We start from the raw sequence: 22,411 nt of genomic DNA, 5'->3' as shown, positions 1-22,411 counted from the left end.
ATGAGCGATTCATAATTGACACACACACATCGATGCGCTAGTTAGCCTGCCTGCCAAAGATGACGTGTGAATCAGGTGAAGAATTACGGAAGTTAATCGATACTTGTTCCAAATACGTCGATGCACTCAGCAACCCCGTTTGTCTTCACATCTCGCCCTGAACAGAAGCTAAAAGTCGTCCCGCACAAGTGAAACAGTCAATTCCTTCTACAAGCCGATCGGTGCCTATCGCACAAGCAGTCCATATCATATCAGTGCACAAACAATATTGTATTGTTTCCCCCGGCTGCGCAGTGAAATGAGTTGGTAAACAAAAGTGCCCGTGCTACGGGATAACACGATTTCGATCAACTTTAATAAAACTCGTGTTAGACCCACCGGAAGTGGAGCAATTAGCTAAAGTTAAAATGGAGCTTAATCTCGCTGAAGTTACGTACATTCAGCTACATCACGTTAAAAACTGTGTTTTGATCACGTTTAGAAGTTTAGCACAGGCAGAAAACTTCATTGAAAAGAACAACATGCAACACGAGGTCGAGTTTAATAACACCAGAATCAAGATCCCTGTGCATATGGAAAACGACATGGTGGACGTGCGTATCCATGATTTGGCCCCGCGCACTAAGAAAGATTACATTAAACAAATCATGTCGCAATATGGAGAAGTAGAATCTATTACGAATGACACCTGGAGATTTTTTTTCACCGGCATTCCCAACGGCGTTCGTATTGTGAGGATCTGAATAAACCAATACCTTCTTACATGACTATCGAATGCAAATCTCCGGAGGATGGAGTGACCTTTAAGCAAACAACGCTAATCACATATCCCGGGCAGACACCGACACCTTCAGATAAACAAAAAACAACGATCCAATTAACCAATAATGCAGCTACAACGACCACGACAACCGCTCCCTAACCAACGAGTAGCTTCTCCATGATGACATGGACGAGAACGATAACGCGAGAGAAGAAAAAGGATCTCAACGCGCAGCAGCAAGCTGCGTCAACAAGATCTGGAAGACCGACATTCTTAGCATTTTATTTTTTTATTTTTACTTATTGTAAAAAATTGAAAGACCCACGGCTCAGTTGTGCTGAAGCATTGAGTCGTTTCAAATAAATCTTTAGATAAAAAAAACCGTGACTTACCTGTTGACGATTTGGCGGAGATGATCCTTGTCAATTTAGTTGCTAAACGATTGGACAAGGATACAAGGAAGTTGTGGGAATCACAATTGCCCAAGGAGGAACTACCATCGTTTTCGTTGATGCTCAATTTGCTACGCGAAGGATGACTGGGGTCTGGAGATTTAAACAGTTTGACGTTTTACTCGCCTGTTCTAATTGCCCCTAGGAACAAATGCAATTTGCGAATGCGATTTAAAGGCAATTTCAACACTTACAAATTTTCTGGCGGCTGAAATGGACTTGGTTGTTTTGACATTAAAAATGTCTTACTCCACTATCTGGGGCTAGGTGTCATTCTAAAATCTAAACTATCTCCCATGTAACGAAACTATGTAAGATTTGCACGCTTATAACTCCGATATTACTAGATGGATTTTAATCATTCATACACCAACCGATTCAGAAACACCTAACTTAAATATTGGTAATAATTTAATATCTCCCCAATAAAAGACGACTTTTAAAAATTGGTAAAATTAAAAAGTTCACGAAAAACGGGAAAATTACCATTCGTGATGCAGATTTCTCAGACACAGCCGTCATTAGAGGGTAGGTTAGTCGCTCAATCACACACGAAAAGTCATAAATAGAAGCAACGCATGTCCGTTTAAATCAGTTGTTGCTCTTATCCCATACGAGCAACATCTCGTACACACTCGCACTCGCACCTAAGTGACTAAACCATATACGGTTAGTTTATAAATAGAGGTGACGCGAACCCGTTTGAATCAGTTTTTGTTCTTATGTCGAACGGGTAAGATCATGGCTGCAGCGTCTGGGCACTACAATAAGCGGTAGACGCTATGCATTTTCGGCAGCGGTGGCCGTGTGCGGATTTTTCGGGTACCAGCACGGTATCACAGAATGATTTGCAAAGTGGGTGGGTGGGGTGGTTTGGATTTAATTCAATACGGTGTGTGCTGCTTAAGAGTGTTGCGTTTGAAAAAAATGTATTTATTTTTATGCATGCGTGTGCATTGTAACTTGTTAATCCATGTTTACGGCGCTTTGTAGCTGCGTAGGGTAAAGAGCCTATTGGTTTTCATGTTTCATATTTCGGTTATATGTTTTTTATGAGTAAGGCATCTGACAACGTGCTTCTGTAGTTATTGCACTGTTAAGCAGCGTAGTATTTTATATAGGAGAATACACTCAGGTTTTTTTACGCGGATTTTGAAATTTACGCGGTTTTCATTAACGCGTTTTTTTAAATTAACGCGGTTTTCATTTACACGGCCTGTATCCCCTGCGTGAAAAATCTGAGTGTAATTGCATCGGAAACAATCACATTTCCAGCAGAACTTTTTGTTTTCTAATTTCAAACACTTTTATTTCGTACTGCACGCAACGGAAAATTTTAAAACAGAACTTACCGTCTTAGCAGCAGTTTAAGCGGGTGTTCTTTTTCGATTCAAATTCAAGCCATGTCTTGAGCGTTATTGGACTTAAAATTGTTTTCCCAGTTTATCCAGTCAGAATATCAATCCTACCCTATGTATTTAAAACACAGTTCTAATTGCGTTTTAAAGTATACAACAAATAGAACGGTTGGGTATACTAATTTAAATTTTTAAATAAATCTGTTTTAAATTATGAAACAAACCGCTGTACTGAAGATATAATTATGTCAGTCCTATTACCACATAAAACACCTATATCACATAAAACGCTGCAGAATTGGTTTAATAATACAATGATTACACTACAGAGTTATAACACGTTTTAATAATTAGCAACAAGAAAAATGTCACCAAGATAGCATAAAAACCCGCTTTAACTGGTAGTGCGAACGTTGCATAACAATGTAATTTATCAAATAATTTCATTTTTTCCACCACTAATCGATCAAGAAATACTTAAACTTAAGATTGTTTACTTAAGTTTATTAGTCCATTATTGAAAATTTAAATGGAAAATGAAATTTCATATTTCATGAAAAATCTGTATATTTCCGTTGGCGGGCGTGGGCTTCCTCATCACAGCTCTCAATATGGAACTTTTCTGTTGAATATATTTTCTGGACAGACCAGCCTATTTTTACTAAATGGATCAGCCAAATAATGCCAATCACCTAGTGAGATACTTGATTAATTAATAGATTACCGTTAAAAGACCTTCAATAAATTATGTTTTGATGGGGAGGGTATATAGGAAATTGTAACATATGAAAACAGGCGAGTGAACAAGAACGTGAGTCGATATGTGTGATAGATAAAATTCATTTGCACGCTCTTGAAAAAAGCTGCATTTTTAATGTCACCGTGGTCGTGTCCTGTACACAACCCTTTAATTTTTTGCGTTTTTCAAACATGGCGGTTCATGTTTGGCTTAAGCTTAAAATCATTTTTTTAAACAATTGGCGTGTTCTCGCTTGTATTTTGTTTGTCTAGTGAACTTCGCTTAGCCAACGAATGTGGGAAATTGTGGAATCGTACGTAAGTATAGTGGAACAAGATCTCTGACCTAAAGTCTTATGTCGTTTTTGCTTGAAGCGGAACTGAGTTAGTTTCTAACCCCAACTGCTGTCAAAATGTATCAACTAACAGCGGTTGGGGTTAGAACCTGACTCAGTTTCGGGGTCAATCGAAAACGCCATTAATGAACATCAGATTGTGGCAAGTTTTGGTGTACAATACAGTCGTGATTCGCAAGTTGGGCCATACCTCTGTCCAACTAACAAATTTGATTCGTTAGTTGGACCGACTGGTAGATGTCAAAAACTCTCCAAAGGAGATGTTAGTAGTGTCATTGCATCTGTTCACATCTCTAATAATTGTCAGATTGATTGGTTTTTAGTTGGGCAGTAGTGGTCCAACTAGCGGAGGTCCAACTAAAAAGCGGTCCAGTTAACAAGTGTCCAACCAGCGAATCACGACTGTACCAATTTCAACATTGATTCTTCCTATAGTTTGGTGGTGATTACCTAGTATACTGATAAGTTTATGTGAGTAGATAATGTATCCGAAAATAAGTATTATTTGTAATTTTCATATTGGTCAATTAAGCGCGATTAAATGGCGCTTTCCGTGACGATTTAAGGGCGAGTAGGGCGTCAAGAAAATGACGGCGGCTAATCGCCCAAATGTCGCATTTGAAATAGCCTTCTAATTGCCAGCAATTTGCTGGCAAATTGAAGGGCAATTAGCGCATCCGAGTTGGCAAATAGCCCCCCGTTAGCCAGCAACTTGCCCTTTTTGACAGGGAGTTTTTCATTGAAAAACACCGGGGCAGTGGATTGCACTGGTGTTGCATTTTCTAGCAGAAGAGCAGGCCACTAGACGTGTTTCATTCCCACTTCTGCTATAAAGCGCAAAACCAGCGCAATCCACTGCCCCGGTGTTTCAAAGAAAAGCCCCATTAGATGCTGTCGATTGAACTAAAGGTTGACATTCGAAAATAAAAATTTACATCACTGGTTCCAATTATAAACACTCATAGTAATAGACTCGCGGATGTAAAAACCGCAAAACTGGCAACTAGAAAAACAAGCGCGTTAAACTGGCATCACCCAAAAATGTGCAAGCTCGAACGTGCTCGACTGTATTCGATCACCGTATTCTACCGAAAGTGACAGTTTATCCAGAACCCCAGCCAATCACAGGAAGCGCGGCAACGAGGCAAATTGGAGCAAAAGAACATGACAGCTGAAAACGTCGTACAAACGTCCAACGAATCATGTTTTAGTTGCAATGGTGAGCACTCTATCTACGAATGCAATGCATTTAAGGCCCTCGGAGTGAAAGAGCGTTAAGGGCAATGTAAAACAAGCAGGCCTCTGCTTTAAGGACATTATACATGCGAGCCACAACATAGCTCCCACGCCGCACACACCCCTCTCCCCTGCCTAACCATGTATCTGGCACGAGCAAATATAAAAATACGATTTTCAATGCACTAACCTTGACGGTGTACCACGAAACTGCTACTTGAGGAAGCTAAAACATTTTTCTATGCAATCAACCCGAGTTTTTGACGGAAATCCATCTGCCGCTCTTATTTTGTGCGAAAATACCACCCCTCTTCACTTGGAGTTTCTTTTCGAAACACTCTTATTTTTCTTCTTATATTGAGAACACTTTTTCAAATGCACTTTAATCACACACCACTGAAAAAACACCCGCGAAACTTTAATCGTTTACTAACTAAACTTCAAATTTTCTGCCAATGTGCAGATGATCGAAGGAAAATGTCCGGAAACTCTCATTTGTGCGTTTGAATTTTCACTTCGAATTCCATTTTTTGTCAATGTAAACAAGCGCGGCGGTGCCTAGCAACAAGCGTGCGTTCCTGGCTTTTACATATCTTCACCTTAATTGTCGTAGTCATCGAACTGTCGACTGTAAATCGGAGCAATCCTGTAAGACCTTTGGCAGAAAACACCACAGTCTACTTCACGAAGAAAAGATTCCCACATCGAAGAAACCTGAAATTCCGGTTACGAAACAATCAGCATCGGAATGTAAGAATATGACTGAAAGTTCTGCCCAAGAACCACGCTCGGTGAACTGTGCTCAAGCAACAGACACGAAAAGACAGCTCCTTTGACGCCCTTTTGGAAATTCTTGTGGTGCCGAAGATAACGACCAGCTTGCCAATTGTTGAACTTAACATTCAGATTGGGCTATCCCAGCTGGTATTGATTTAGCTGATACATCGTTTTACGCACCTGACGAGAACCAGATGATGATAGATACACATTTCGGATGGATTGTTAGCGGAACGGTACCGACTAATATTCAAAAGCGATCACAAACTTATCAGCTCAACTTGTGTAACGAGGAACTCAATCGTACATTGACGAAGTTCTGGGAGCTGATAATCCGGGAGGTATCTGCTCTAACAGCAACTGAACAAGCAGTTGAAGATTACTTCAAGCGTACTGTTATTCGAAGCGACAACGGTCGGTATATTGTCAGATTACCCTCCAATAACATGAAGAGTCAACTTGGCGACTCTCTAGTAACGGCGCAACGTCGGTTTTATACATTATTGCGAACATTCATCGACGAGGAGAAAAGAATCCGCTACACGGCTTTTATGGCGGAGTACTTGGCCCTTGGCCACATGGTGGAAGTCGAAGACCATCCAGTCGATGGTTATTTTATTTCTAGGGTAGTCTTCGACGCTTTAGCGGAAACCAATACTGGAATCTCGTTGAACGACGCTCTGGAGGTAGGCCCGACAGTGCAAAGCGACCTAATCTCAATCATTCCGCGATTCTGTAGCCATCAAGTGGTACTCACAGCAGATATACCAAAAATGTACCGTCAGGTTCAAATTCACGACGACGATCGAAAATATAAGCGTATTGTATGGCTCAACTTCGAACGTAACGCAGCAATCTTCGCACTAACAGCTCAACAGCTGCGTTGAAACCTACAACAATCCCACGACTGGAGTTGCGTGGTGCTTTACTTTTAGCTCAACTCGTTAGCAAAACTTTGGCGGCGATAAAAATTTCGTTCCATCGGGTGACACTTTGATGTGATTCACAAGTAGTAGTAAAAATCGCCGCTTGCTATGAACCAGTTTGTTTCGAATCGGGTTACAGCTATCATCGAATTGTTGCCAGAATATCGCTGGCGATACATTCCTTCAGAACTAAATCCTGCTGACGTAATATTGCGTGGTGCGATGCCGGAGGATCTTTTACAACTTGAACTGTGGTGGGCAGGGTCACCAACACTATGGGCAGCATCAGATACACTCGTAGAGGACATGAAAGACATCGACGAATGTAACTTGCCTGAATTTAAACCAGTGACGGTGTATGCTGCTGTTCAGCGAGAGCTATTAATCAACTCGATTCGACTAAGTAATTTTCGACGCTTACAACGAGCCCAAGCATAAGTATTGAGATTTATTAGGAATGCTCGTACAAAGATTCGAGATGTGTCTCCTCTAAATGCCGAGGAAATTACCTCATCACTTCACACAATCATAAGATCAGTTCAGCGGGAATCATTCGGCACTCTTTTCATATCACTATCCAGTGGCTCCAGCAAACGACACGACCACAGTGGATTGGTACCGATTCTCGACGCAAATGGATTAATTAGAGTAGGAGGGCGGCTAAAAAATTCGTCGATCGATTACAAAGGAAAGCACTAGCTTCTATTACCGGAAAGGCATCACTAGGGTGACAGGAAAAAAATGACCCCTATCGGCCCACCTCTGCGTCGATTCCTAGTCCCACCAGGAGTACTTGCACCAAATTTGAAGCAAATCGGACAAGTCTAACTACCGGACCAATGGGCCTGAAGTTTGTATGGGAATTTTCAACAATTTACATGGAGAAAACCCACCAGCACGCATTTTCGCCGCTAGGTGGCACTGTATGCATCGTATTATCACTGTAAGTGAAAATAAGAAGGATAATTGAATTGTCTACAACTTAGTCGAAGACTAAAAGTAAATCCGACTTTGTTAAAAGAAGTTATTAAACTTTTAACGAAGTGATGTCTGAGTCAGTTTTGCATGGGGCCTAACAGTGCATGGTTGTGTATCAGTACTCGATTCACACGAACTAAACATTTTTGTGAAATAATCGTTAGGTTTAGCTCAATGGTATGTTCAGAAGAATTATAGTAAATAATACGAGTCATGCTTTGATTAGAAAACTTTAGTTCCACCTGTTACCGCATAGAGGGCGCCAATACTAACTTTTCAACGGAGAGAGATAGAAATTGGGTGTCTTCTACAAAGTTATAGAACAGGCATTTTTCAGTATTTCTTCTGAACATCTTGATACTCTATCTCTCTTCTATGAAAAGTTTGTAGTGGCGCCCTCTATGCGGTCACAGGTGGAACTAAAATTTTCTAACCAAAACATAACTCGTATTATTTACTATAATTCTTGTAAACATACTATTCGGCTAAATCTAACCATTATTTCACAAAAATATATAGTTCGTGGGACTCGAGTACTGATACACAACCATGCACTGCTAGGCCCCATGCAAAACTGACTCAGACATCACTTCGTTAAAAGTTTAATAACTTCTTTTAACATAGCCGGATTTACTAGCAGTCTTCGACAAAGTTGTAGATAATTAAAATATCTTTCTTATTTTCACTTACAGTGATAATACGATATATACAGTGCCACCTAGCGGCGAAAATACGAGCTAGTGAGTTTTCTCCATGTAAATTGTTGAAAAATCCAATATAAACTTCAGGCACGTTGGTCCGGTAGTTAGACTTGTCCGATTTGCTTCAAATTTGGTACAAGTACTTCTGGTGGGACTAGGAATCGACTCAGAGGTGGGCCGATTGAGTTTTCAAAAATTCATCATTTTTCTGGGCAGTCTAGGCATCACGTTACACTCATCCTTGTTCGACAATTACACGAAGATCATCTGCACGTGGGGCAGCGAGGTTTGCTGTCAATCGTCCGCGAACGCTTCTGGCCTGTGAAAGTGAAACAAATAAACGAATTATCAGAGGTTGCTTTGTTTGCGTTAGACATAATCCACGATCGGTAACCCAATTCATGGGAAACTTGCCTGACCATCGTGTAACTCCATCGCCAGTGTTTTCAAATACAGGAGTTGATTATGCTGACTCCTTTTTGCTTAAGGAGGCTGGCAGGAAAACGGTGACTTACAAGGCCTACATTGCAATATTTGTTTGTATGGCAACAAAGGTCATGCACATCGAACTGGTTTCTAACTTAACTATCGCAAATTTTGTAGCTGCACTGCAACGCTTTATTAGCAGACGTGGTATTGTTAGCTACATGTATTCAGACAATGGGACAACCTTTGTGGGTGCAAATCATTAACTTTTTGAAGAGCAAACCCACCAATCTGAACTGAACGATTTTTGCATTGCTAAAAGAATTCAGTGGCATTTCATTCTTTCACGCAGCCCTCATTTTGGAGGTATATGGGAGGCTGGTGTAAAATCGGCAAAGCATCATATAAAGCGCGCGGTTGGAGAAACAAAAGGAGCATTTCTGGAAGCGTTGACCGGCAGAATATGCGCATCATTTACAATCCCGACCACAGTGGAACAGTAGAGTAACCAAGATCGAAGTAGGGGCACTCGTCGTACTGAAAGATGAAAACGTACCACCCCATCGATGGCATATCGGACGGATTATTGCCACTCACCCAGGAGACAAGGGTGTAGTACGAGTTGTGACCGTCAAGATATCATCTGGCGAATATCGACGAGTCATCACGAAGATCTGTCTTCTTCCGTCGGTTGATCCAGTGGAGTCAACGGGGGGAGAATGATTGCGCATACTAATTGACATCGAATCGCCCCTCGGCAGCAATATAGAGTAAAAAAGAGAAAGAGCAGTCAGTTATAATATACGCTTTGAAATATACGCACGCAATCATTAATTTCATCCGCGAAAACTATACATGTGCCAATTCAAGAGCTACCGAATAAAACAGGGTCTGTTGGCGTTAACACAACAAATAAAAAAATAAATATAGCTCCAGGCGTTCAATTGAGCTATTGATGCTTTTAGTCCTACAATTCTTTGACCATTTGACTCTATGATGTCTAAACTTATATGTTTACTTAAATTTTTCGATTTGCATATCCTTTCATAGTTTGTTTTAGTTCCTTAAATGCTGAGGTTATGGGTTACTGTATTCGTTGTTTACTTTTTTTGTTTATTGGGGCTTTAACCATTTGGTCACTCGCCCATTGTGGTTTACTGAATTCATAGATACCAAATTGGTCAAACATCCACGGTGCCAAAGGCAAACAAATAGACCATCCGACGTCCTACACGACAGACACACCCACAAACTGACAAGCGCTAACTCTTCAGGATCACCCAAAATGAATACACATTTCGGACTGCACACCTTTCTCGCCATCGCCAACAGCACGCTAGAGGTCCGAAAAGTCTCCTAGGTTTCCCAATTTCGACTTTCTTTTTTGACCTTTCTTTCCAGGGAGAAACTTGGTAACCGATTGATCTGTGATTCATTAGCCATATCATATCTTAGTAGAGATATTGATGATACCATAGCCGAAGAAGAGGAACCAATTGAGGAGGACAGTGACAACAGTGGTAATAACGATGACGACGGAGGTGATGATGATGATGATGACGAGGCTGCGGAAGGTCACGTAACAGCGATAGGAGCGCCATCCGAAGCAACGGAACTAAGGGTGGTGGATGAAACGAGAGGAGCAAGTGCAGTATTGATGACAGCGAATGCCGCGGTGGCGGCAACTGGGCGTGACCGTGCCCGAGGTCGTCGCAGTAACAGCAGGAATAGAGAATTTGAACACAGTGGCAATAGCAGACATAGCAGGGTCAAAAGTAGAAGCGTTAGTCCCGGCTATTCAGGAGCATCACGAAACCACCGAGCAGCGGCAGGGAATAGTCGTGCCAGTCAGGACAGGCGAAGAAGTGGCAGCAGTGAATTTCCAGGTAACGTCTTGCAACATGACTATGTAAACAGTGCTCCCGGGGCAGTGCTGACAGGTGGTGATACCCTGAGCAGTGGTTTCGGTGCCGGCAATGGTGGCAGTGGGGGGTTCGGTTCAATTCCGATGATCCCTCCGCCACCACATAAACAGCAACAGTCCCTCAATAGACAACAGCAGCATCTGATCGACATTGACTCGGATCCCTATGGGAAGGAGTTTGACGCGATCAGTACCGATAGCAGTAGAATTTCGGCAGCAATTGCCGCACCAACATCAGCAACCGTAGGTAGTAGAATTAATGGGCGTGTCGTGCTTCCGGCGCAACAGCAAGAACATTCGGAAGGTAGTAAAACTGTAGTTCCTCCTCGATTGAGGAACGGATTCGTCGAACGAGCTGTTCTTTGGTCCCCTACGCAGGGTTCGACCGGCGAAGCGTGAAAGAACATGGCCACCCAGAACAGCAGTTAAGCAGGAAATCACACAGTTCCGTGTGTGGGCCAACCGACGGTGCACACACACACCCACATTTTAACAGTTCCGCTCGTCCGCCGATAGCTGGCGGACGCAAACTGAAAATGATACAGGCTAGCCTTAGGCACTCGCAATGATGGGCCATAGATAGCAGAGGAAGTAAACAAGTATTCAAAACAAAAAAAACCCTTTTTAACCAGTAAATCTTTTAAGTCCATCAACCCATACATACTCACATTCAATCACTCATTACACTAATATACAGAAAGGTGCCCCTTGTTTCTTGTTTGTTGTTTAGCTTCCAACCTCCAACACTCACTCAGAAACACCACACATACACACACACACACGAAACCAAAAAGAGGCTAACTGACCACTCTCTCCCTTCCCGCACCAATACACGCATTACCCACAAAACCAGAAATCACTAATCGGGTGCTCCGCCCTTTCGATCATAGCCAACTGCGTAGTCGTAACAAAATTGACCTTCTCTTTTCGTCTTTTGAAAAAGATTTCCGTTTTTAGGCCGGCATATTAAGAGAGGAACGAGAGAGAGAGAGCGCGCGCGATAAAATATGAAATTACCATTGTTTTTTATAGTAATATAAATTTTTTCACTAGATTATTTATTACGGACATGTGCACCCCTTACACAAACACTCATATATACACACACAGAAACACTTCCAGAGCAGAAGTAGCAGTAAAAAACAAACAATAACTAGAAGCAACAGACTGACCGACAGCTAGAAGCAATATATATATTTTTCTTTTACATAAGTTTTTTTTTATTTTGTTTTTTTTTTGTTTCTAATTTCCATCCCACCAGAGTAGCATAGCGAAAGCAAATAAAAAATCACCCGCACACACGCATACACATACACGCAAACATTCGCAAACATGAGAATAATCACAGAAACAGACACACTCACAAATACATACATACACAGTTGTGAATAGGATTATAGTAATAGCTGGTGTAAGGCGCAAGTTCGCTATAAAGAAGAAGAGAAGAAAAAAGAAAGAGAGCAAAAAAAATGTTGATTATGTTCATATTATTTAAGGAATCTTTTTGAGAAAGAAAAAAAAACTAGCGAAAGTTTGAAACAGTTGTAGGATAGATAAAATGAAATAGAGCTACCGAGAAAGAGAAAGAGCGAGAGAGAGAGAGAGAGAGAAACAAAAAATAGAGAGATTGAGAGGAATATGAGGAAAAGAAAAAAACAGTGTAAATATGTTTAGTTTCGGAGATTGGATTTCGTTGCCTATTTTTTAATCAACATAAAAACTTTTTGTAATGTTGAAAAACTAGATTTCCGTTTCCATACTTTCGTAATCACATCGCCATCGTTTGGGGTGCTTTCGGGTGGCGCTGGTAGGATTAAGAGGCTTTCCCTGATACGATTTTTCTGTTGTTTTTTAATTTTAATGTAGGTCTGTATGATGTCCCAGCTTAGTCGATGGGCCCGCAGAGATACGTGTCCTGAAATAACATCATTAAGGCGTAAGGTTGTTTGGATCAAATATTCTACCTTCTCCAAATTCTTTTAAATATATTTAGGATCTACACTATCAAAGTCCTGTAGTTGGCCCCAACTTGCTGTGCGGAGCTAAAGTGATTTGTTGAACTCAGTAAGGGAATAAACTGTTCCAAATCGCAAGTCCCGCTTTCTATGGGATTCGCCATCTACAAGGGATTCACTTGCGATTATAGGCAGTGAATTTCTATGAACGGAATATCACAAGTTATTCAAATTTGATTGACTTTATTGTAAGTTTCTGCGTCTCGACTATCTTGTTCTCGAGATCAGTTTTTGAGGTTCCACGATCATAACCAGAACAGAATTTGTAGTCAATTTCTTACGTATAACTGAGAATCAAAGTACACGAATCTTTGAGGCACTTAAAGTTGTCCAAAGCGCATCGACACGAGCAGTTTAAAACGATGGATGTAAACTCTTGAAATCTACTGATTCATTACAGTGTCGTTGGAATCTGTAGTATGAGGTGATTTATCAGCCTTTTGATGTCAGCATTTTGATACAGTTGGTTCATGCGGCGATATCCGACATCATTCTTCATTGTGCCGCCGAGTATTGAGGGCAGAGGTCTCTCAAATACACTAAGGGCCGATTTCTTCATCTTCGCTTAATGCTTAAGTCAGGTTTAAACGTAATGGTGAAGCTGGTTTAAAAGTTAAGCGATGTTGAAGACATCGGCTCTAATCTTCTAATAGTCTGGGTTTTTCAATGCTTTATTGGCGTTCAGAGCAATAGGAAGTATCAAGGATTTGCACAGAGTATCCGTATCCCATCCATGTTCATTTTGCCACCAACACTGTTACGATTGGCTCACTCTCTATCAGCTGCTATGTACTTCGTCTAGTGAGAGTTTATAGCCAGTCCGACTCCTCACTGCCTTCCATCTAAAAAGTACAAATGACTCTTGCACTGCTCTGCGATCAACGCGGTTAATGTTAATATCGTCCGTGAAACCAATAAGTACTCGTGAGATCTCGTGATTATGGTTCCGTTCCTTCGCGCAATAGATCTTCGTCTAGCACCGTCGAAAGCTATGTTGAACAAACGAATAGAAAGCGCTTCAATCCATCTAACGTCACAAACGAGTCGGATGTCATTCTCGGTATTTTGACACTTGAAATTCACTTTACCAACGTCAGACGAATCAGCTCAATCAGTTTGACGTAAAAAGTAAAACCACTGATAGCAGACATTTAGGCTAGGAGAAATTTCTTTAAAAACCTGTGTAAACTTTCAAACTGAGCAACGTTGGAAATGAGAGTTTCACTATTGTCATCTAAGCAATTGTTTGCTACACATGTTTGACAGCTACACTCGAACTGCATTGCATCGATCACTGCGTCACCTACCAACGTATTGCAGATGTCAGATTCATTCGGAATTTCTCTAGCGGGTATTTACACACATTTCGAATCGAGCCTAAACGTCTGTTATATGTGGTAAAACTATGTTCAGCATATGCTTCACTGAATCGTACTCTACTTTGAAATCCACAAGCCGATGATTACATAATTATATTCTCGAAATGTATTCCGGATCAGGGTTGCGATATTCAAAGAATTTTCTGTAATGTCACAGATTTATTAACTATTTTCAATTTTAGGCATCACAGATGTTGGTTTTGGAATGGAAACACAGATTTCTGGAGAAAATTTGAAATAGGACGCAAACATTGCGATGTGCAGATCACCCATACAAAGAGAAACTTGAAAACGAAAAGGAGAAAGATCTGTGCACCAAGATATGCACAATTTTGCACAAAGAGGCGAAGGAGGAGAAAGGCGAATCAAACTATAATTCAGATAAAGTTTGTTCGAAAGAACTCTTTTTGTTGTTGCTTTGTCAGTTTTGACAGGGCTGGGACCTATTATTATCTCTTTCGATTATTACGACGACACTATACTTCCCATAATCTCAAGTCAGTCCCATATAGATAGGAAATCCCGCATAGAAAATGGGACTGACTGGTGATTATGGGCAGTATGACACAGTACTAATTTTCAAGCACATATTGAAAGCTGACGGTTTTTACTTGAATATTATGCAAAGAGTTGAGTTAGTAAATGTTGAAACGACCAAGTAATTAATAGAAGAGAAAAACCCCAAAGAAATTTTTTTCATTGTTATCTACGTCCTAATCTAATTTTTTCCCAGACTTCTATCAGGCATCTCTGTTCAGAATTTGTCGCAAAGTAAACATCTGGTTTGTTTGTTGATAGTTCTTCTCGAAAACCTCTCACCGGCAAAGGATTAAACGGCGACGGGTGCTGTCTATTAAATGGTGTACGGCAAAGTACCTTGTAGGGAGTGTTGAGGATCATACCAAAATAACCAATAAGCATTATAACGTAGTCTAACATCTGTTTTAAATCTACATATTATACAGAGCAAGTGATAATGCTATATTTCGGTTGTATCGATGTGCATGTATGATTCTAATATTTTATTGCATTGTTAGGGCTACAATAGAGTTTCAATGCAATATTAGTGCATATGTATAGCCAATGTTGTGCTATGGCTTAATACTTATGGTTACTTGGGTAATATCTCGTTATTTATTAAACAAGAACCTGAGGCTACTTTTGTAAAGAAGACATATCTATTTCTACTTCCACCCGAGATCATTACAATTATTGCATCGTAAGCCTCATCATTACCGGATTTTAGAAGTACTGCCGGGATTCTTTCTTCCCCGCAGACTTACAGCCATCGAATAGCTTATTGTGCTTCGTCTAGCGTCAGTGGATTCATAACATGTCAACACATTCCCGTCCCAGACGTTGATCATGATCGATGACGAGGTTTTTTACCTTCCTGCATTGGTGATCAATTTGAAGAACTTTTCTGATGGAAAGGCTTTCTTTTGCCTCCGTGAGTATCTTTTCGTCGTACCCACGATTTTTTACGCTAATGATCTTTTTTCTAGATTACCCCCAGTTAACCTGTTTTTTGTTTAATCGGACTGGTCATGCTATAGATTTACACGTGTAATACCCATCACTTGTGAGGATATTGTACTGATCGCTTCATGGACCTGCTGCCATGCTGCGCTCTGGTTATTTCTAGTTGGCCGTTCTTCGACTCGTTCATTGAGCACCTGGGCACATTCTTCGTAATAGTCGTAATGTGTCGTGCTTTATATTTGGTCGCATGGTTCTGTCACGCCTGATACCGGAAATAATTGTCGAAGTCGACGTGCGATCCTCGGAAGGTCCTGACATCAATGACATCGGAGAAATGTCGACCGTAATTCAAATTGTGGTCGATTTGGGAGCACGTATATTTTTGTGCAAAATATGTGTCATGCCTCTGGTTGCTGCTAGAACCTTAGCTCGTTGTTGGTTAAGTGAAGGCTCTTTTTCAGTAACTAGACGAAAGAGTTCTTCCTTTTTCGACCTGTGCAATTGGGATTCCGATGGTGAGTCATCATAGAAACCGTCTTTTACATTATCAATTTTGTTGTTTGCTGGTGATGTTTAGGCTACACTTGAAGAACTGGCACTATGATCTTTAACGCGCAGATACGATCGAAGGGACGGCAAAGCCCGCTCTATACTCTTCCGCAAAATTTGGATCCACGGTGAACTGGTCCGTTTATCAAAAGTGCTATCAGTTCCATGCGAAAAGCCCTTCTACTGTACCAGCTGAACAAGACTCATTTCTGCTTCGCTAGGTTCCTGGGTGGTACGTGATACAGACCGTAATTGAAGGTTTTTTAAATATCTCCGACATTATACCGTGACACGGATGAGTTTGGTATATTCCGAAAACTGTTCAAAATACTAATCGTTAAACGTTTTCACAGGAACTACCACAGCTACGACGGGTTTTACTCTCTCCATGTGCATCGTAATCTGGTGGAGTTTCTGATTGCATTGGCCATGAATTGAAACCTTCGAGCAGCCATAATGGGCATTCCCAACATGCTGAATCTAATATAATTTGACCCGGATCGAACACAAAGGAGAGTTGATCCGCTGTGCCCTGAATCCCTGGCATATGCCTACAATGATAGTTCTGAGTCGCAAACGTCGCTCAGATATTCGGTGACAGTACGCGGACCATTGCAGAACCGTTTTGGAAACCGTCCACAAAATCGACTCATAAGTGAGGTTGAGACGTTCTTAGTAATCCAACAGAGGAAAGGAGGCCGCTTCGTCGATAGACAACTTCTTGAGGGTTCTGGTGGCCAAAAAATCGACCCGGTTCCGTATCGTAAGAAACGGTCCATGGATCGTACGTTTCTACCGGTTGGTCTGGCGAAAAGCGCCAAAAAATCCTTTATAACGGCATGTTAGGATCCATCAAAATTTGTCGAAATATCTTCTCAACATCCGCGATTGAAATAATTGGGTATTGTCCTGGATGACTGGCCCATTCAGAGTCACTCCTGTGGACGACTTGCTGGACGCGTCTAAAACCACTCCGACAAGGGGTTGGTGTAATCGAGTCCTTTATTACTGGGTGATGCGGAAGATAATAGATAGTACTAGTATCAGGTGGGTCTTCAGTAATCTTTCTCGAATTTCCACGATCCTGGCAACCGGAGATAAGTGTATGGTATTCCATCTTTGACGCCTAATCTTGTGCCAGTTGCTATTCGAGAGCAGCATCAGACGTCGAAAGCAAGTAGATCACGACGTACCCAATTTAGCCGAGCCATCCTGAAATTTTGGTAAAACAACCAAATATTGACCATCCTCCTTTCGCTTTATCGACTTAGCTAAATAAATATTCTTCGCATCTAGTTTCCTCAACTGAATAGTTGGAGCAAAGACGCCACTCTCACAATTTGTTCATGAGATCTTCGATCGCCGCACTCATTTTGAGTCCATTCACACCGACTAGTCATCAACCATCCAAATACCGACTCAACGATTGAAGGCATGTTCACCAAGTGCAATTTGTCGTTTCAATCGGAAACAAATCGAAAGGGAACTCCCCACCAAGAAGCAAATCGATAGTGTGAGTTTTGAAAGACTCCGGATCTGCTAACCGAACTTTATGTTGTTAGCAGTGATGGCTGATATAGATAAATCTTCGGTCACTTTAGCCAGCATATAAAAACGGTCCACGACTCCACGTTCTTGAAATAGTCTGTTAACCTCGAATTGACTGTTGCTAGAACCTACTCTCTGGTCTTCGTTAGGACAGAGACCTTGTCTTCCGCGAGCTTTAACCGTTAAACCGATATGATATGGCGTCTGACTATGGCGATAGTCGTTAGGATGGAGACCTTGTCTTCCGCGAGCACCGCTACTGAAGTTAAGGGTGAAACGCAGGCTAGACAGTGGTCTCGAATTTACTCTATTCAAACAAAATGGTAGTGGTTCTATAATTTGAACAAGACGTGTTGTAAAATGAGAAGACAATCTAGTCTTCGATGGATCCGTGCACTGTTGTTGACTGCCAGAACCTGCGGAAGAATAGAACGACTTAATCTGGAACTCGAGCGTGAACAGGTAGCACGTAACTTAAAGGTGGCTCCCTGGCTGGATAATGGAAGTAGCTTCCATTCAGACGCCAAGATTGCCCTTGGGGGCCTTGAATGCTTATCTATGTCGGGCCAACTGCCTTTTAGCGCGCCGCGTAGTGTTGAAATGTGGTGAAGGATGAGTATTCTACGGAGTCATAACTAAGTCCATGAACGATTGAATCTGTTGGAGAATATAAAGCAGTTGGAATCCAGAAAACAAACATGGGAGTATAGCGTAACTTAAGGGTCGGCCCGCGTAGCATACGCGCTAGGATGCAACGCACGCTGCCGACAGTTGCCCCCATGGGGGCTGTTGTATTCGAAATTGTTGCAGTTAGATGATGAAAGCAGCTCGCGAGACTTCTTGGGTTGCCACCATCCAGGACCATAGATGTAGATTGGTGTTCGCAACCCTAGTGGTTTCCTCCACTAGGGAACCATTGATAGACTTCGGTGGGTTGAACAGAACTTGTGGTTCGCCCCCTGGCATTCACGGCTACAAAGTGCCGCTAGCTGCCAAATGTGCCCCAATGGGGGCTTGCGAATGATCGTTGACGAGGTTGCCATGTGGATACATGTGTCCTGGATTCCCGGTGATATGTTTCACGCTTGTTGCGGATTTGAAGATAGTAGACTCAGTAAATAGATAGGCAGATGGTGTTCAGTGTAGGGGGGCGAGTAGAATTAATCATCATCGGGGCTTGGCGATGCTCTATTATCTCGAATCGGAAGCACGCACATTTTAGAGATCCTTCTCTCATATAGACCGTCCTTCGTACGAATTGCAACGACACGAATGTTGCCGTCTGCGCCGAATACGATATTGGAGACACGACCCAGTCGCCATTTTAATGGACGTAGGTTGTCTTCTTTTATTAAAACCATGGTGCCTACAAAAATGTTGTCCCGTTGACGAGTCCATTTTGTTCGGTTGTGAAGATCGGATAGATATTGTGTGGACCATTTCTTTCATATGCGTTGAACGACATCTTGCGACCTCTGCCAAATAGTTAGCCTATTTTCTGGAACATCCTCCAGGCTGGGCTCGGGAACCGCCGTTAACGGTCGCTGGATCAGGAAGTGACCGGGAGTCAGAGCCTCGAAATCTGATGTGTCGTGACTAATTGAAGTTAGTGGTCGAGAGTTGAGAATCGCTTCGATCTGTGCAACTACTGTTTGCATCTCGTCGTGCTGCAGAACTCGATTACCGATTGTGCGCTTGAAATGTCCCTTAAAGGATTTTACTGCTGCTTCCCACAGCCCTCCAAAGTTTGGTGATCTTGGAGGGATGAACCGAAAATCTATTCTGTCGTGCTGGGCTCCTCGTGCTACGGATTGTTGAAACTGCTCGGAATTGAAAAGTTGAACCAACTCATCAAGTTCACGTTTGGCGCCTACAAAGTTGAGCATTGTCACACATCATCAATGCAGGTATTCCTCTTCGAGCGACGAATCTCTTAAAGGCAGCGAGGAACGCTGCACTCGTTAGGTCTCCAACGAGCTCTAGGTGAACAGCCTTTGTCACCAGACACACAAAAATCGCGACGAAGTATTTTCTTGGAGCAGTCCTTCGGATGGGGTAAATGACCAGAAACGGCCCGCAATAATCGACACCTATTTTCAGAAACGGATGTGTAGGAGTAACTCGCTCAGATGGTAAATCAGCCATTAGCTGTTCTAAAACACGCGGTCTGCTGCGAAAACACGACACGCATTCGTGAATAACTGTGTTGACCAAACGTCTGATGCGAGTAGGCCAATACCTTTTTCGAACGCTAGCAATCAAGAGTTGCGAGCCCGCGTGGAAATGCTTCAGATGATAGTGTACTACAATGAGTTGACTAAGGGGGTGATGTTGACTGAGGACGAATGGATGCTTTCGAGATATCGGTATTGGTGCGTGACGTAGACGGCCGCCCACTCGCAATAGTCCTTCGACCAGAATGGGGAGGATCTGGATTATTTCTGATGATGACGATACTGGTTTTCCTTTTTGTAATTTCGGCAGCAAACGATTCTTTCTGCGAGAGACGAACTAGAGCCAACATAGACTGTTCGTGTTCGTCATGACTAAGGACTCAGACTCTGCGATTTCCGGTACCGTGTTGTTGTCGAGTGTTGTGGATGAAACGACGGATGAGTGCCACAATACGAACGAGGTCGGAAAGCGATGATCGCAGGGTGAAGATATCACTCGGAGAATCTGTCGTCGTCGGCAGTGCAATGGACCTTTTCTCCAACGATGAATGGTCTATCTGTTCAACTATTGTATCTACCTTTCAAATACTGCGATCTTGGAGCATCCATAACGGTCCCTCAAACCACACTCTTTGATACTGGAGCTGTGCCGGAGTCATCCCATGCGAAATGATGTCGGCAGGGTTTTTCGCACCTGACACGTGATTCCACGAACTTCCTTAGTAATATGCTGGATCTCCGACACACGATTTGCAATAAACATTTGCCATCTGGATGGTAGTGACGATAACCAGTACAACACAATCGTCGAATCGGTCCAGAAGTATGCTCTATGTTGCATTTTAACGCTATCACGAACCTTGTCGTACAGATGACTCAGAAGAAGTGCTGAAGATAGCTCGAGACGAGGAATGGTCTGCGCCTTTTTCTTTCGCTTCAAATCCTCTAGTGGCGCGACTCTGGACTTTGCTGCTAACAATCGAACAGCTATCTTGCCATCTTGACCCGTACAGCGTAAATATAGGCAGGCCCCGTAAGCCTTCTCTGATGCGTCGCAGAAGCCCCCGGTTATTTGTATACATTCTTTTGACTCGAAGTTTCTGTGAAAGTTGGCTGAAAATAATATTGCATTCCAATCCGGAATCTAGGAGCGCTCTCACCAGAAACTCGTGAGTATAATCGTCGACCATGCGAACTACCGCTGTGGCAAGAAGCACTTTCGATCCCGACCGCCCTGTATTACTGCTAACCGATGTACCTGCGGCATTGGCTGTAGAGACCCTGGTCAGTAGAGCTATGACCCCTTCCTTCTTTCGATAGATTTTCAGTCCTGTATGTGTGTTTCTCCGCTTTATAGCAAACCAAGGTATGGTACCGTTCTTTACATCGTCGACATAAAAACTTGGATGATGGATGGATCATTCCTTCGCTTGATGCCCTTTCTGGAAACAATTTCTACACAGTGAATGATGCCGCAGCAATCATTTCCTTTCGGTGACGTCCATTTTTCGGAACAGAAGAAACATTTGAATTGGGTTGATTGGACCGCTCAATGTTAGCCAGTTTAGATGCATAAACCTTTCAATTTCAGTATTCGGCACGAAGCGATTCTTTAACTCAGGGATTCCGCAGTCGCCTCTTACGACATGGTAGCAGGTACTCAGTGGGTCTATTCTTTGCTAAAAAAATTGGAGATATTTCAGCTCGTTATCAAATAATGACAGTTACCAACTTGTTTGTTGCATAAGGGACACCGCTAGAGAAATTCAATTTTAACATGTGCACATAGATCATTACCAGTGTGCCGAAAAGTGAAACCCATGATTATCAAACACAGAGCAAGGGACGGGGATGATGAGAATTGGAAGCAGGGTAGAGAAAAAAGGAACGTTCGTCCGTTAAGTCACGAGTTTAAATTGATCGTCAATAAAGCATTCCGCATTCCCAAACGAATGTTTTTTGTATACTATCTTGTATGAAAAAGACGTTTCGGCTTGATTGCATAATGTTGGGGGGTTACGTGGGTCGAAGGTCACCTGAATGTTTGCCAGCGGCCGGCTGACATGAGATAGGATGAAATTGTGATACTGGTTCTCCTTTCTCCGAAATACCGCATCGACGGCAAGTAAAACATGCACTTGTTCGCCATCGATCATCACACGCGACTAAATGCCTCCGACCCGTCCCTACATCTGCAATTCCCAGCTCTTCTATCTATCCTTTTGAGTCGAACAAGTTCGGTATTCCACCAAGGTGTTCCTCTAGAAGCACGCATAGAACGAAGCGGGTCAGCCTCTTGGTGGTATGTTGGTACTATGAGTGAGTTTGTTTTATCCATGACCTTTTCTAAGTCACTTGGAGTTTCTTTCGTCGGAGGATACCCATGACACTTAGTCGGCAAGCCCTCTTCATAGAGGTCCCAGTTCGTAGGTGACGATATCTAGCGAGACGTTTGAATGGTCAAAGACGAGTTATTTATGATCAGACAATAACGGTTGGAACTCGTTTGGTACGAGCCAGTGTAATACCGTCAAAGCACAAAGTTACATCTAACACCTCCTCTCTGCCAGCTTGTGCAAATGTTGGGCGATTTCCATATTTGTACTGCTTAAGCATTCCATCAATTCGG

At 42.3% G+C, this 22,411-nt stretch overlaps 2 protein-coding genes across 3 annotated transcripts in view; one reads left to right on the top strand and one right to left on the bottom strand.

Moving 5' to 3' along the window:
• The window catches only part of LOC131690365 (insulin-like receptor), a 122,616-nt gene extending 109,921 nt beyond the window's left edge, over positions 1 to 12,695 (top strand). The window contains exon 12 of one of the 2 annotated variants that reach the window (XM_058976076.1): positions 10,113 to 12,695. In XM_058976076.1, coding sequence (XP_058832059.1) covers positions 10,113 to 11,034 — 922 coding nt within the window. In that variant the 3' untranslated portion in view covers positions 11,035 to 12,695. The remainder of the gene's footprint in view (positions 1 to 10,112) is intronic. The other variant, XM_058976077.1, reaches the window with a different exon arrangement.
• Positions 12,696 to 19,053: 6,358 nt separating this feature from the next.
• On the bottom strand, positions 19,054 to 19,494 carry LOC131686948 (uncharacterized). Its single transcript, XM_058970979.1, has one exon. The coding sequence runs from the start codon at positions 19,492 to 19,494 to the stop codon at positions 19,054 to 19,056; it is 441 nt and encodes a 146-aa protein (XP_058826962.1).
• Positions 19,495 to 22,411: the final 2,917 nt, after the last annotated feature.

The sequence above is a fragment of the Topomyia yanbarensis genome, chromosome 3 (assembly GCF_030247195.1).
Source record: "Topomyia yanbarensis strain Yona2022 chromosome 3, ASM3024719v1, whole genome shotgun sequence".
NCBI lineage: Eukaryota > Metazoa > Arthropoda > Insecta > Diptera > Culicidae > Topomyia > Topomyia yanbarensis.
Note: the sequence above shows the minus strand (reverse complement) of the source record. Positions and strands in the feature narration are given on the sequence as shown.